The sequence below is a fragment of the Chionomys nivalis genome, chromosome 4, assembly GCF_950005125.1.
Source record: "Chionomys nivalis chromosome 4, mChiNiv1.1, whole genome shotgun sequence".
Classification (NCBI taxonomy): domain Eukaryota; kingdom Metazoa; phylum Chordata; class Mammalia; order Rodentia; family Cricetidae; genus Chionomys; species Chionomys nivalis.
In genome coordinates this window covers 104,766,155-104,781,413 of record NC_080089.1, presented here as the reverse complement: position 1 = coordinate 104,781,413, position 15,259 = coordinate 104,766,155, and the positions used below count along the sequence as shown (strand labels likewise).

Sequence of the window (15,259 nt, the reverse complement as noted above, 5' to 3'; positions counted from 1 at the left end):
AGCTCCTGCCAGTTTACAGAGTCTAGATCCAGGTGAGCCCTTCCTCCAGAGCTTAGCCAGCCACCGGACAGGGCTCAGGGTGATTGAGGTTTGGCTGATCTCAAGGCTTGTGGGCCCCCAGCATCCTCTCACTCTCCAGGAAACCCCTGAACTTCCATAACCTGCCAGAGCACGTGGACCAGCTGCTCCAGGTGGACCGTGAAGATGAGGAGAGCCAGGGTACGAGGCATTCTTTGGAGTGGGTGTGCAATTACGGTGCCAAGTCCTGGGGTTCTCTGCTGAACTTACATCTCCCGTGTCTGTAAGCGCCTCTGCCTTCCTGATCTCACACATCTCCCCTTCTCAGGACAAGTTGAGGGGCGACTTGGGCCATCTACCGTGGTCCTAGACCACACAGGAGGCTTTGAGGGGCTTCTCCTCGTGGATGATGACCTCCTGGGGGTGAGTGAGCATGTGTTGTGGGCCCCTAGTTGAGCCCCAAACTCTACCCTCTGTGTCCATCCTCATGGAGCTAGCCATACATTCCTCTGCAGCAGTGTTGTCCTCAGCCCTTAGCCTTCCTGCCGCAGTTCTGAAACCTTGGTGCAGTCACTACCTCAGCCCCTCTCAGCAAAGCCCTGGTTCCATCATGCCTCTGTCCCAGAAGCTCTTGACAGTCTCTCCTGTCTCAGCCAGACACAGTGCAGTGTTGGCCCTGACAAACTTGTGCCACCAATGTTAACTCAGCTGGGGACAAAAACATTACTTTTTTTTCTATCCAGGTGATTGGACACAGCAACTTTGGCACTATCCGTTCTACCACATGTGTGTACAAAGGTGAGCTCACGCTCCACTGAGGCTCGGAGAGTTGGGAGGAAACTGAGGCAAGAGACAGTCTTCATTCACTGGCCTACCTCTGCTCTGCCTAGGGAAGTGGGTCTACGAGGTGCTCATCTCCTCCCAGGGTCTCATGCAGATCGGCTGGTGCACCATCAACTGCCGCTTTAACCAGGAGGTACACACGCGGGAAGGGCTCTCCCAGAGAGGCCTGTGTTGCGGGCATCCTCAGAGCAGTAGCCTGACCTGGGTTGCCCACTAAAGATGGAATATGCTGTATTCTACTTGAGGGCACCTGGCATAGAACCCTTGCAAACATGTCACACCCTTCTCTAGAGTCATGTGGGCACTAAGTTAGCAACTGGTGGGCTCTAGCCTGCCCTCACTCATTGTCCCCAGACCTCACAAGCAGTTTCTTCCTAGGAAGGGGTTGGAGATACACATAACTCCTACGCCTATGACGGGAACCGGGTGCGCAAATGGAACGTGACCACAACAAATTACGGCAAGGTGAGGGCTGGGCTTCCGTGGATCACCAACCCCATAACCACCACGAAGGACTTTAGATACCAGGGAAGGGTCTGGGATTTGGAGCCCCCTGTCTCCCTGTGGTCAGTCTTCCCTGGGTGGTCCTGGGAATGCACCTGGGATGTGGATCGGGCAGGCAGCTGTGCTTCTTCGTGTCTGTAAAGCTTCCTTCTGTGGCAGGCATGGGCAGCAGGGGACATCGTGAGCTGCCTCATTGACCTGGATGATGGTACTCTATCCTTTTGCCTGTGAGTCTCCTATTTTTATAGACCTGGCCAGACTGCTCCCTCTAAGGGGGCCAGGCCAAGTTCAGTAGACCAAGGGTGGGCAACCATACCCTTCCTAGCATTGGCTTACAGACCTACCCTTTCCTCCCCAGGAATGGTGTGTCGCTGGGCACCGCCTTTGAGAACCTGTCCAGGGGCCTAGGAATGGCCTACTTCCCAGCCATCAGCCTGTCATTCAAGGAGTCTGTGGCATTCAACTTCGGCAGCCGTCCTTTGCGATATCATTTTGGGAAGACGATTATGGGTGGCTTGGCATCTAAAATGAGGGTCTCCCCACCCAGGAGCACTGTGGGCTGGTGGCAAGCCTAGTTGCTGCAGTATGTACACAAGATGCAGCTTAGTTAGGTTGGTCCAAAGACAAAAGTCCTTTTAAGGTGGGTGACATTGTCTTCATTGAGCAGATGAAGAGCGTGAAATGACAAAGGAGTTTTTACCCCTCAGATACTGAGTGGGAGAACTGCAATGCAGACTGGGCCCCTGGTTAGGCTCTCGGAGGGAGGGAAGGAGGGAGGGAGGGAGGGAGGGAGGGAGGGAGGGAGGGAGGGAGGGAGGGGGAGGGATGTGTCTGAGCCTCAGGTTGCTGGCTTAACTCTGTGGCACCTACCCAGTTGCGGGCTTCCGGCCCCTGCAGGACCCTCCGTTTGCTGACCTGGTGCGGGCACAGAGATTGCTGGGCTGTTTCCAGGCAGTGCTGAGTGTGGAACTGGACCCTGTGGTGAGCAGAGTCTGGGCTGGGGAAACAGGGGTCTTACCCCATCCCTCCTCCCCTCATGGTCTTCTTCCCCACCTACAGGAAGGGCGGTTGGTGGAGAAGGAGAGCTCTGAGTGGCAGCTGCAAGGGCAGCCCACTGTCCTGCTTACACTGGCCCACATCTTCCATCACTTCGCACCACTTCTGGTGAGACTGCAGGGAGGGGAAGATGTGTCCATGGTAGATAGCTGCATGTGCTGGGGCTCATGCAGGATACAGTAACATTAGCTGCCAGGGTTCTGTATGGCCACAGGCCTCAGACTTTAAGGACAGCATCCTGGGGAAGAGGGTCTTGATATCGCAGGCTGAGGAAATGGTAAGACAAAGCCCTGGAGAGATTGTGGGCCAGCAGGCCAGCAGCTCCTCTTGTTCCTCAGTCAGACTCTGGAAGGGGCTCATCTCTGATAGAATTGCTTGAAAGGCTCAAGACTTGGTGTCTGAGGCCTGCTTCTTCAACATGAGCAGGGGTCTCCTGGGCAGCAGGAGGCCCAGCTTTACTAGTGCCTGCCCTTTGGTGTAGCGCAAGGTTTACCTCGTGGAGGCTGTGTTCATGAGTTTCCTGCTGGGGATCATGGAGAAGGGCACGCCTGAGCAGGCACAGTCAGTAGTACACCAGATCTTGGACCTCTTGTGGCTCTTCATGGAGGTAAGACTTCTGACTCCAGGCTCAGGCCAGGCTGTCAGACTCCATCAGAGCAAGGGAGGTATGGTAGGGTCCTGGAAGAGGCCTCTGTCATGGCTGCCCTAGCATCTCTTCTCAGGACTATGAGGTACAGGATTGCCTCAAGCAGTTGATGATGTCTCTGCTGCGTCTCTACCGATTCTCACCGATTGTCCCAGACCTGGGTCTACAGGTGGGAGCATCTGTCCCTGCCCTGAAACCCCCGAGCCTCGCTGCCGATTCTGAGCACCCCTTTCTCCACAGATCCACTACCTGCGCCTCACTATTTCTATTCTGAGACACGAGAAGTCCCGCAAGTTTCTGCTTAGTAATGTCCTGTATCCTTTCCATGCTAGGCAGACCTGCCTTGTAGTGCCCTCCAAGGTCAGCAGAGGGCAGTGTCCATCACTCCGGGAGTCTCTAGGAAGGTTCAGGAGATCTGCTGAGTCCCCACAGAACTGAGAAGGCAAGGGAGAGGTCTGCAGTTGCCTGGCTGGCTGAACAGGGCTCTTCTCCACTGCAGCTGTGTGTGGAGGTGTGGGAAGGCCCCACGGCCTGCTCTCTTTAGCCTCATCTCTGTACTTTTGTCTGACTGCGCAGACAAGGTCTTCTCTGAAGAGGCAGGTCTTCCTGTTTCTCCAGTGTTGTGAGCTGTTTGGGAATCCTAAGCACTGGCCCCCTTAGTCTGGTATCTTTCAGCCTCCAGCAAGCACAAACAGTGGGACATAAGGGGCCTGAGATGGACTGGCAGGCCCATCCCATCCACCTGTTCCTTTGACAAGTTTTTATCATACCCTTGCTGGGTAGCAGGCTTGCTGATTTGATAGCCATAGATCTCTCTTGAGGTTCACAACCTAGGAGACAGTTACATGGTGAGATTGGCATCTTTGACGATGGGAGAGCTATGGTGGGTACATCAAGGTGGGCTTCCAAGGTGGGCTCGTGAGGGTATATAGTAGGCTCTTTGGTGAGCCAAGTTCTTCCTTGACAATTACCAGTTTTGACATGCTCCGGTCCGTGGTCTTCTTTTATATTAAGAGTCCCCTGCGTGTGGAGGAGGCTGGTCTGCAGGAACTCATTCCCACCACCTGGTGGCCCCATCGCTCCAGCAGGGAGGTGGGCAGACCTTGAGCGGGGTGGGAGCTGGCACAGTGAGGGCCTGCCCCAGTGTACTTGGGCACCTGGCACCCAGTACCTGAGGCCTCTTTTGCCCTGGTTCCTGAAGTTCTCAGGGTGAGGACTTCCATGTGAAGTAGTCCTGGGTAAGTCAGCCCCCAGGAAACCCGCTTTCTTCTGTCCTCTGTTCCTGCCCAGGGCAGAGACAGTAAGGAGGCAGAGGAGGAGACCACTGAGGAGCGGCAAAGGAGGAGAGCCTATGAGCGAGGCTGCCAAAGACTCAAGAAGCGCATTGAAGGTCAGCCCTGGCCTCAGGCCTTGGGCAGGGGTGGGATTAGGAGCAGTTGGTGGTGACTGCACTAGCAGGGAACTCTGGTGCTGGAGTTCTGACACAAAAGTTCTGCCTGCTCCCTTTCCTGGGAGCCTAAGGCTGTATTTCCTGCCCCATCCCAGTGGTGGAAGGACTACAGGTCCAGATCCTGAAGCTGCTGTTGGATAATAAGGATGACAATGGGGTAAGTGACCCAGGACTTCCGTGGGAATCCCCGGCTAGTGGGGGATGCTGTTTCGGGCCCCAAGCCCTAAAGCAGGGGCTGGCTCACGTTCCTGTGGTTGGGCTCTGGGTAAGGTAACTGTCAGCTCAACACAGCCTCATTTTCCCATTCCTTGAAGGGCGAAGCTTCTAGGTACATTTTTCTGACAAAATTCCGGAAGTTTCTGCAGGAGAATGCCAGTGGCCGGGGGGTAGGTATCCTTCAGGGCGGCCATTGTGGGCTTCTGGCTGTGTTGCAAGTGCTGCAATCTGGGCATCTGGTGCCTCTGACCTGTCTTGCCTGTGTTGTTCTTGCCGGCTTTTCCTCCTGGAATCCTGGCTCACAGCCTTGGATGAGGAATAAGCTGGACTCTGGCCTGGGACCAGTGTATGTTTTCTGTCATCTGCCCCCAGAACATGCCCACGCTCTGCCCCCCTGAGTACATGGTCTGCTTCTTACACCGGCTGGTATCTGCCCTGCGTTTCTATTGGGACGAATACAAAGTTTCTAACCCTCGTGCTGCCTTCAGTGAGGGTAAGTAATGCCAGACCCCAGGTTGGCAGAGCTGGATTGAACCAGGTGTGCGGTAGCTGCCAGTGGTGGTGGAGAGAGCTGAGCTGGATGTGAAGATTACTGGGCCTTTGCCCAGCTAAGTCCATTTCAGGAACCCCCACACTCTGGGACCTTTAGACCTATGTTGACTGGTTGCTTCCACAGGCTCCTCCTGCCCGTGACAGGCATTATTCCTTAGTGCTGGTACCTAGATCTCTGTGCAGCCTTTTGTGAAGATGCCTCGGATGGGTCCTGGGGCTCCTGCATCTGGACAGATAGAGTAGGAGATTTAGGCACTCTGGGTTTGGGGATATCCCATAGAGTTTGTCCTGTTCTCTTGAGTAACCAGCTGCCAAGAATTCTCCCCCCACCCCAAGTTCTACAGCTGTTGGCTAACCTAAAACAGCAAGGAGAGAGAGAGAGAAGGAGCCCTGGGCTCTGACTCTGCTGTCTGCCTGGGCCGATGGATGACCAAGGTCAGACGGCTCTGCAGAGTTCCACTGAGCCCTGACTGCTGACCCCGCATCCCTGACTCCCTGCAGAGGCTTATGTCCCACCACAGATCTTCTACAATGGCAAGGTGGATTACTTTGACCTTCAGCGCCTTGGGGGCCTCCTCTCACACCTTCGAAAGACCCTAAAAGGTGAGTGGAGGCTGTGGCAGTGAACAGCCCTGGCTGCCTCTGAGCCTGCACTGCTGTGGATGCTGAGCCACCCTTGTCCACTAGAGGGTGCCCAAGTCTTTTTCTTTCTTGTTTAGTCAGGGCTTACTGACCTGCTAGGCTGCATTTGACCTCCAGTTTAGCCAGCTGTGCCTTCCTTGGGCACTAGAGATAGGCTAGGAATGCACTAATGAAATAGGGCCAGATGGCCGGGCAGTGGTGGCACAGGCCTTTAATTCCAGCACCTGGACAGGCAGATCTCTGTGAGTTCGAGGCCAGCCTGAACTATAGAGTGAGGTCCAGGACAGCCAGAGAGCTGTTACACAGAAAAACCCTGTCACGGAAAAAAAAGGGGGGGGGCAGATGTATTGACACGGGATTTAGTAGCCTGGTAAGGGGTGTGTCAGTGCTGTCTGAGCTGCTTTCATTGGTGAGCACAGCTCGCTATGGTACAAAGGGCCTTTGGTACTGTGAACCCACGGGCAAGAGTATCAAAATGAGCAGACTGTGGTGGCACACACTGTAAAATAACAGCACTCAGGAGGGTAGAGGCAGGTAGATCTCTGTGAGTTCCAGGCCAGCCATGGCTATGCAGTGAGACCTTCCTTTAAAAAAGAACAAACAGGGCCTTGGGACAGCAGGCTCAGCAGTTATGAGCACTTATTACTTTTGTTGAGGGCCGGGGATTGAGTGCTGGCACCCACAGTGCAGCTCACAAGAGTCTGTAACTCCAGTTCCAGGGAATCCAGGGCATCTAGGGCATCTCTCTGGATACCAGGCTGGCACATGGTACATGTACAAAACCACTCATACAAGTAAAAATAAGTCTAAAAACACTATATTAAAAATAAGCAACAACACTGGACATGGTGGCGCATGCCTTTAATCCCAGCACTTGGGAGGCAGGGGCAGGTGCATCTCTGTGAGTCTGAGGCCAGCTTGGTCTACAGAGCAAGTTCCAAAACACCCAGGGCTACACAGAGAAACCCTGTCTTAAGAAACAAAAACAAAACAAAAAAGTAACAATGAAAGTCAGAAGCAACCCAGTATGGCCTGCAGACACTTGCTGGGAATTCAAGTCTGAGGCAGGCACCTGTGAGGGTGAGGCCAGTCTGAGACTTTTACAGGCCACACAGAAGGCACAAAATCTTCACAGACAGCTTTGGAAGGCCTGGGAGAGGCTGGGGACAGAAGTTAGGTCTACATTATGAGACGCTCCCTCTGTAATGGACTGCAGGGGGACTGTTACCCACGTGTGAAGCAGGCACCATAGAGCAATAAGTAACCGTGATCATGCTAGATGCTCTGCAGCTGGGTATCATCAGAGTGAGGGGCTGCGGAGGGACCCTGAGATATCAAGTCCAGAGCACTGGAGAGACCTGAAAACCCAGCGAGAAGCAAACCCTAAGCTGGAGATGGACTGTCTGTGCAAAGCGGGGTGTGCCTGTGTGGGTTAGGGAGTTTTGTTGTTTTTTTTTTTGCTTTTTCAAGACAGGGTTTCTCTGTGGTTTTGGAACCTGTCCTGGAACTAGCTCTTGTAGACCAGGCTGGTCTCGAACTCACAGAGATCCGCCTGCCTCTGCCTCCCGAGTGCTGGGATTAAAGGCGTGCGCCACCACCGCCCGGCCTATATGGAGTAGTCTTTTTTTTTTTTTTATTTTTTATTTTTTTTATTTTATTTTTTTTTTTTTTTTGGTTTTTCGAGACAGGGTTTCTCTGTGGCTTTTTTTTGGAGTCTGTCCTGGAACTAGCTTTTGTAGACCAGGCTGGTCTCGAACTCACAGAGATCCGCCTGCCTCTGCCTCCCGAGTGCTGGGATTAAAGGCGTGCGCCACCACCGCCCGGCTATATGGAGTAGTCTTACAGGAAACTATAGACCCACAGGAGTGCTGGGGTAAGGGGTGCCTCCTGCTGCTGGTTGCAGCTACAGGGGCCCCTGTGCTGTAGAGAGATAAGAGGGACAGTGGGGAGTAGGCTGTGCACACTCCCCACCCCCAGCCTGCCAGTGCTGTCACCGCTCAGAGCAGTTCCATTGACGGTCCCTCTTCTATAGCTGGCCTAAGCCTCCTATCCTGCATTGTCTCCCAGATGACCTTGCTTCCAAAGCCAATATTGTGATTGACCCCCTGGAGCTCCAGGCAGCTACCATGGATGACCTGGATGAGGATGAAGAGCCAGCCCCAACGGCGGCCCAGGTGAGGCAGTAGGGGCAGCCAGAAGTTCCACCTTGTAGGCAGGGGTACGACACATGTCCAGCTTCTCACAGGGAAGTTCCTGGCTGCTGGTGGAGCATGACCTCTCCCTGTCCATTCCCCCTACTCTGTACATAAAGTGCGTCCTACACAGGCCCCAGGAGAGTCGATGAGCTTCTGACCCCCTTTCTCCACCACAGCGTCCCATGCAAGCCCTGGCCATGGGAGGGGCACTGCCCCTGCCCCGGCCAGGCTGGCTCAGTTCTCCAACTCTGGGCCGAGCCAACCGCTTCCTCAGCACAGCAGCTGTGAGCCTCATGACCCCACGGCGACCTCTGAGCACCATGGAGAAAGTAAAGGTCCGCTCGCTGAACGTGGAACAGAGGACTCGTGAGGACAGTAGGTGCTAGGCAGAGCTGCTGAGGGAGCCTTCTGCTGTGTATAAGCCAGAATAGCTCCTTCCTCCCTCCACTCCCTACACCTTGAGGCCTGGCCACATCCCAAGGGCACAGGAAGCGCAATCTGAAGACGTGAAATCAATATTACAAAAATAGGTTCTGGTGCGGCAGGGCCTTGCCCTGCACCCCACCCTCCCTTGACCCATTCTCCCTGAAGCTCCCTTTCTAGAGAAGGAAGAGAGAGGGAGTCCCCTCTCCTAGAAGGCCCATACAGCCTGTGCATATTTAAGAGAAAATTGGAAGCCGGGTGAGGTAGCACCACCTTTAATCCCAGCACTATTAAGCAGAGGTAGTCAGAGCTCTGGGAGTTTAGAGCCAGCCTGGTCTACATAGCGAGACCCTGTCTCAAAGAACAAATAGAAAAGCCTGGCTTTCGTTCTGTCTTCTGCTCCCCAGTTGAGGGCAGCCACTGGAATGAGGGCCTGCTGTTGGGGAGACCCCCTGAGGAGCCCGAGCAGCCCCTTACGGAGAACTCACTGTTGGAAGTCCTGGATGGCACTGTCATGATGTATAACCTCAGCGTCCACCAGCAGCTGGGCAAGGTCTTGCACTGTCAATCCATGTTCATCGTGAGGGGTGTTCTGCCTGGTGGGATGCACGAGTGCCTCCATGCCTGCTGTGGGGTGTCAGTGCACACGCGCGTGTCACACAGCAGGACTCTGCTGATGCTTCCTGGCTCGTGACTGTAATATTTTTGTAGGAAGAGACAGAAATTTGGGAACTTTGCAGGCTGGGGCCAGATTGGGTTTTAAAAAGCCTGGTTAAGGTACCCAAGGGTCACCCTGAATACGTGGTGTTCAATACTCCAGATGGTGGGTGTGTCCGATGATGTCAATGAGTATGCAATGGCCCTGAGAGACACAGAGGACAAACTCCGCCGCTGCCCCAAGAGGGTAAGGCTGGGCAAGAAGGTGGCATTGGAGCAGAAGGGTGTGGCACAGGGACAGTATGCTTGGGGGTCCCTAGTATACCACAGCATCCCACAAAGGAAATCTTGTTCTGGGGATGCCCCAACATTTTCCCCTGTCCCTACCCTGACTGCACCAAGTGGTGAGAGCAAGGCTGGCTGAGGAGCCTGTCTATCCTGAGCCCCACCATTGACCAGCCGCAGCCCGTGCCAAGGTTCCCCACCCCTGCCCGCTCACTAAGTGCTGATGCAGAGCCCTCACCCTCGTTAATAATGGATGGCTCTTGAGTGCCGACTCAGCCACCCGGAGTCAGCAGGAAGCAGGCCCCAGCTCTCACAGTCTCCTGGAGCCCCTCTGCCATGGCATGCCTCGCCTGGGCTGGGCCTCCCTAGCAGGCCTTCTCTGCCCTCTGTCACCAAAGCCTTGGCCTACACAGCCATTGAAGTTGCAGTCTGTCCCTGTGTCCCTGGATGCTCACCCCAGGAGCTCACAGAGGGGTTAACCAGGGTCTTCTTCTGGGACTTGCTAGGTTGCCACTGATCACCACTGGCAGAAGTGAGCTTTCTAAGTGGAGCCCCACCCTCCCTCCCTCATCTTCCCTGGGCTAGAGCCCACATCAAACTGCCTAGTGAGATATGGGCGTGAGGCCATATTCTGATTGTCTTTTTTTCTTCTTTTGGGCCAGAGAAAGGATATCCTTGCGGAGCTGACCAAGAGCCAGAAAGTTTTCTCAGAAAAGCTGGACCACCTGAGCCGCCGGCTTGCCTGGGTCCATGCCACTGTCTACTCCCAGGTGAGTAGCCATGGCTCTGTCCAGCATGACCCATTTTCAGCACCTGTTTGTCTGTAGGCTGGGCACGGTTGGACCCTTTAGGACCCCAGTCTTCTTGGGGTCCTGGCACAAACCCCGCCCTCTTCGTCAGATTGTCTTCTCACACGCCAGGCCATTTCTCTTGTGCCTGTGGGCTTCAGTAGGGGTCGTTTCTGCTCGCTTAGCCCTTCAGCCCATGACTCCTGCCCCTCTCCTCACCTCTCCTTTCAGGCATCAACCACTCCACCCTTGCCAGCACATCCGGGGCTTTGTGGCCCTCCCTGAGCCTTGCTCTCTTGTGTCTGCCTCTGGCTAACTCGCCGGCTGCCCTGCGTCTGGACACTTTTCTTCTCTTTCTCTGTCACTTGCTTATTCGCTCAGCAAAGACCTGAGTGTTCAGGGCTGTCCAGACACTTGTCACACACAGACAGCCAGAAAGATGAGCCTCTGCCCTCGGCCAGTGGAGTACAGGGAGGCTGACTATGCATTCCCTTTGAGACTGAAATTTGGCCCTTGTCCCTCTCAACTAGTTTCTTCTGCCTATCCCTCCTGGGAGTAGTGGCGCCAGGGGGTTGTTCCTAGGTTCCCATGGAGAGAAGCATACTCTTCCCTTGGAACTATTGACATCTCCGTTTCTACCCAGTTATCTCTGCTCAGTGTGTCTCCTAACAGCCCCTTCTCCATACTTAAACCACTTCTACCTTTTACCTCTTCCTCCTCCTGCTTGCTGTCAAAACCAGCCAGGGACATTGTGTTGGAAGCTCCCCACCACTGGGCTCTCGCACCCGGCCTCCTCTCTTGGCAGTCTGGCCACACCCTCCCACACCACCATCTCAGGACCCTTGTCTTCCACCTCCTCTGCCTTGGTTGCTGTTCATTGTTTTCATTAAGAGCTGTATACGTTTGAGTCTTTTTGTTTGTTTGTTCATTTTTGAGACAGGGTTTCTTTACCTTGGCTGTCCTGGAACTCGCTCTGTAGACCAGGCTGGCCTCAAACTCACAGAGATCCACCTGCAACTGCCTCCTGAGTGCTGGGATTAAAGGTGTGCACCACCTCCAGGCTTACTTTTGAGTCTTAAATTTATGGTTCTGATCCACTTTGAGTTAATTTTTGTAGATGGCATAAAGCAAGGTTTGGTTCCATTCTTCTGTGTATGGGACTACAGTATTCTGTTGTTGGAGAGGACCAGTCTTTCCCTTTGATTCCTTGTTAAAAAATCAACTGACAGATGGAAGAGTTAACCCCTGACTCCCTTACTGTCTTCTTGGTCTGTACATATGTACCACACTTTTGATTTTTAGTAGTTTTTAACAATAAGTTTTGGAATCAGAAGGTTGGAAGATGCTCAGTGGATAAGGGCATTTACCGCTACGTTACTTTCTTTGCTGTGAAGAGACACCATGGCCATGACAACTTTAAAAAAGAAAGTTTGCGTTAGTTTCAGAGAGTTAGTTCATTATCCTCATGGCAGGGAACATGGAGGACACAAGCAGACACGGTCCTGGAGTAGCTGAGAGCTTTCCACCCACTGGCAGCCAGGCAGAGAGACAGTCACTGGTCCTGGCAAGGGCTTTTGAAACATCAAAGCCCATTTCCATTGACACACCTCCAATAAGGCCATGCCCACTCCCTCCCAAACAGTATACCAAGAGCTGACTAAGCATTTAAATCTGTGAGCCTATGGGGGCCAATCTCATTCAAACCATCACAGTCCCCAGGGAGAGAACTGACTCCTGCAAGTTGTCCTCTGACATCTACATGTTCACTGTGGCATACATGCATGTGTGCACACACACACACTCACACTTGCACACAAACAAATAAATGTAAAAGGGAAGAAAGGAACTGGAGAGATGGAGCCGTGGTTAAGAATGGTTGCTGTTCTTACAGAAGGCTGGAGTTGATTCCCAGCACCCACATCAGGAGGCCCACTGCTGCTTGTAGCTCCAACTCCAGGGGACCCGCACTCATGCACACGCAACGCACACACATAACTAAAAATAACAAGTCTTAAGAAAAAGAAGGAAGAGCCAGGTGGTGGTGGCGCACGCCTTTAATCCCAGCACTCGGGAGGCAGAGGCAGGCGGATCTTTGTGAGTTCGAGGCCAGCCTGGTCTACAAGAACTAGTTCCAGGACAGGCTTCAAAGCTACAGAGAAACCCTGTCTCAAAAAACCAAAAAAGAAAGAATGAGCAACTTTGTTTCCTGCTAGAGTGTTTTGGATACTTCAGGGTATTTGAAGCTTCATAGCAATGGCTAAATGGATTTTCTTTTTTCTTAAAAAGATTTTGTGTGTGAGTGTGTGTGTGTGTGCTTTGCTTTCATTTATGTTGTCTGAACCACATACATGCCTGGAGCCCAGAGAGGTCAGAAGAGGGCATTGAATACCCTGAGGCTGGAGCTACAGTTGGTTGTGAGTCCTTATGTGGGTGCTGGGAATCAAAGCTGGGTCCTCTGGAAGAGCAGCAAGCACTCTTAACTACTGAGCCATCTCTCCAGTCCAAGTTTCCTATTTCTTCAACCACATTGTTGGACGCAGTAGATTCCTTTGGTCACTACCAATATTGTAGCAATATTAAGTCAACGACCCATGAATAGATATGTCTCTGATTACTTCTAATTATGCCCTCAATTTCTTCCAGCACTATCTAGTAGTTTCATTTTGAGTCCTGCAACCTTGCTTGTTTCTTTTTTTATAATTATGTTTTTTTGAATATTTATTTATTTTATGTGCATTGGTGTTTTGCCTGGGTGTATGTATGTGTGAGGGTGTCAGATTCTCTTAAATTGGAGTTACAGACAGTTGTGAGCTGCCATGTGGGTGCTGGGAATTGAACCTGGATCCTCTCAAAGAGCAGCCATTGCTCTTAACCACTGAGCCATCTTTCCAGCCCTAAAATTGTGAGGTTTTTAAAGTAACTTATTTATTTTATGTATGCTATTGTTTTGCCTGCATATATGTCTGTGTGAGGCTGTCAGATCCCCTGGAATAGGAGTTACAGATAGTTGTAAGCTGTGGGTGCTGGGAGCTGAACCCTGGTCCTCTTAACCACTGAGCCATCTCTCCAGCCCCACCCCAAATTTGTTTCTAATTCTCTCTCCTTGTGTGTGTGTGTGCCCTTTAGGATTTCTAAGCGTAAGACAGTATTTGTGGATAGAGGTGACTTTACTGTTCCCATCCAAATTTGGATGCCTTTTGTTTTTCTTGCCTAGTTTTCCCTGGCTGTGGTCCCCAATACTGTGTTGACTAGAAGTGATAAAAATGGGCTTTTTCTGAATCTCAGACAGAGAATGACCCCAAATTTGGGACCCTGAGCATGATGTGGGGTGCAGGCTTTTCATAACTGGCCTCCTTTTGTTGAGCTGCCTTCTCTTCCTGCATCTTCAGCACTCACTCCGCCTGCTCCGAGAAGTGTGCCCTGTTATTAAAGGGCGAGTATACAAGTGTGCACTCTTCCCTGGACTGCACCTGCCAGGGCACTCCCTCCTCCCTGCTGTCTTAGCGACCTCCCTTCCCCCAGCGCTTGCTCAAGCACAGGCTCCTCTGCCTGAGATAGTGCTCACATTTCTGTCCTGTCCCCAGCCTCAATGGTACAGTTTCATCATTTGGGCCGTTGGCTACAATGTCGCCATTGTCATCTTGCCTCAGGCTCACCTTCCTGGGTCTTCCATGGTGACAGTGCCCATGTGTGGGCTCAAGCCCACTCCTCAGCCGTCTGTGTATTTTCTCTGGAGCTGGAATGTGGGAACACTGTAGTAGGAGCAGCGGGCCACTTCCCGCCTCCCAGCTCCCGGCCACTGGCTAGCTTTACCCAAAATAATTACACGGAAACTGGGAAACTGTATTCTTTTAAACACTGCTTGGCCCATTAGCTCTAGCCTCTTACTGGCTATTTCTCACGTCTTGATTAACCCATTTCTATTAATCCGTGTAGCACCATGAGGTGGTGGCTTACCTGGAAGGATCTTAACCTGCGTCCATCTTGGAGAAGAGAACTATATCGTCTGCCTCACTTCCCTTCTTCCCAGCATTCTGTTCTGTTTACTCCACCCATGTTCTGACCTATCAGGCCAAGCAGTTTCTTTATTAATTAACCAATGAAAGCAACAGATAGACAGATGACCCTCCTCCATCAGAACACCTTAGAGAGCTCTTGTCAAGTGCAGATTCTGTGCCTCTGAACTGGGGCTTGGCACCCTCTTAGGCTTTGCTCCCTCTGAGTCCTAAGGAGACTCTAAGAGTCGCTATGGGACTAGGCCCTTTCTTTCTTCTAGCTTCTCTTCCCACAGCGGGCATGCTGCCTTCCTTTCCCACCAGCTTATCCTTCAAGCTCAGACCACATTTGCCTGTCTCCTCCACACAAACCTTTGGGAGCGTGCACAGGTGCTAAGGTACACTCCTTCTTCCTGGACCAGCTTCTCTGCTCCATCACCTTAGAAATGGGAATGCCATTCTTTTTTTTTTTTCTTTTTGAGCAACAGCTTTTCTCTGATCTGCTTATTTTATGTTTTATTTATTCTTTTCTCAGATATTACATCCCAACTGCAGTTTCCCCTCCCTCCACTTCTCCCAGCTCCCTCCACCTCCCCGCCCCAGATCCACTCCTTCTCCCTTGGGGACGCCATTCTTAGTGTATAGGCAACACAGCCTCTGTCTCCCCAGTCCTGGCAATTCAGTTCTCCGTCTACTATCCTAGGTGTGGCCACTGCCATGGCTCCTTCACAGTCCTGTCCCCGCTAGTCTTTATAGCCGCTCTCCACACCCATCTCTTACCCATCTGGGTCAGAGTACCGCCCTTCCTGGCTGGACTCTTACCTGCTAGGACTCCATTCCTTCAGCTTAGGCCACTGACCACACTTCCTGTAGTGCAGGTCTCAGTCCTGACGTCATTGTCATGGGAAGGCCTTCCTGATTCCTAGACCAGACCATGTCCCTGTGGCCCTCGCAGTAAATGGCCCAGCAGCATTCTGTGTGCTTCCTGC

General features: G+C 52.5%; 1 protein-coding gene across 5 annotated transcripts in view; it reads left to right on the top strand.

Annotated features, from left to right (window-relative positions):
* The window catches only part of Rnf123 (ring finger protein 123), a 29,971-nt gene that overhangs the window by 6,436 nt on the left and 8,276 nt on the right, over nucleotides 1–15,259 (top strand). For all 5 annotated transcript variants that reach the window (XM_057766458.1, XM_057766461.1, XM_057766459.1 and 2 more), the window contains exons 4-26: nucleotides 140–219; nucleotides 347–441; nucleotides 762–816; nucleotides 909–994; nucleotides 1,240–1,326; nucleotides 1,525–1,592; nucleotides 1,724–1,849; nucleotides 2,232–2,346; nucleotides 2,425–2,529; nucleotides 2,903–3,028; nucleotides 3,144–3,236; nucleotides 3,308–3,381; nucleotides 4,042–4,159; nucleotides 4,358–4,457; nucleotides 4,613–4,674; nucleotides 4,832–4,903; nucleotides 5,106–5,226; nucleotides 5,787–5,888; nucleotides 7,995–8,101; nucleotides 8,299–8,497; nucleotides 8,953–9,098; nucleotides 9,366–9,449; nucleotides 10,150–10,257. In XM_057766458.1, coding sequence (XP_057622441.1) covers nucleotides 140–219; nucleotides 347–441; nucleotides 762–816; nucleotides 909–994; nucleotides 1,240–1,326; nucleotides 1,525–1,592; nucleotides 1,724–1,849; nucleotides 2,232–2,346; nucleotides 2,425–2,529; nucleotides 2,903–3,028; nucleotides 3,144–3,236; nucleotides 3,308–3,381; nucleotides 4,042–4,159; nucleotides 4,358–4,457; nucleotides 4,613–4,674; nucleotides 4,832–4,903; nucleotides 5,106–5,226; nucleotides 5,787–5,888; nucleotides 7,995–8,101; nucleotides 8,299–8,497; nucleotides 8,953–9,098; nucleotides 9,366–9,449; nucleotides 10,150–10,257 — 2,329 coding nt within the window. The remainder of the gene's footprint in view (nucleotides 1–139; nucleotides 220–346; nucleotides 442–761; nucleotides 817–908; nucleotides 995–1,239; nucleotides 1,327–1,524; nucleotides 1,593–1,723; nucleotides 1,850–2,231; nucleotides 2,347–2,424; nucleotides 2,530–2,902; nucleotides 3,029–3,143; nucleotides 3,237–3,307; nucleotides 3,382–4,041; nucleotides 4,160–4,357; nucleotides 4,458–4,612; nucleotides 4,675–4,831; nucleotides 4,904–5,105; nucleotides 5,227–5,786; nucleotides 5,889–7,994; nucleotides 8,102–8,298; nucleotides 8,498–8,952; nucleotides 9,099–9,365; nucleotides 9,450–10,149; nucleotides 10,258–15,259) is intronic.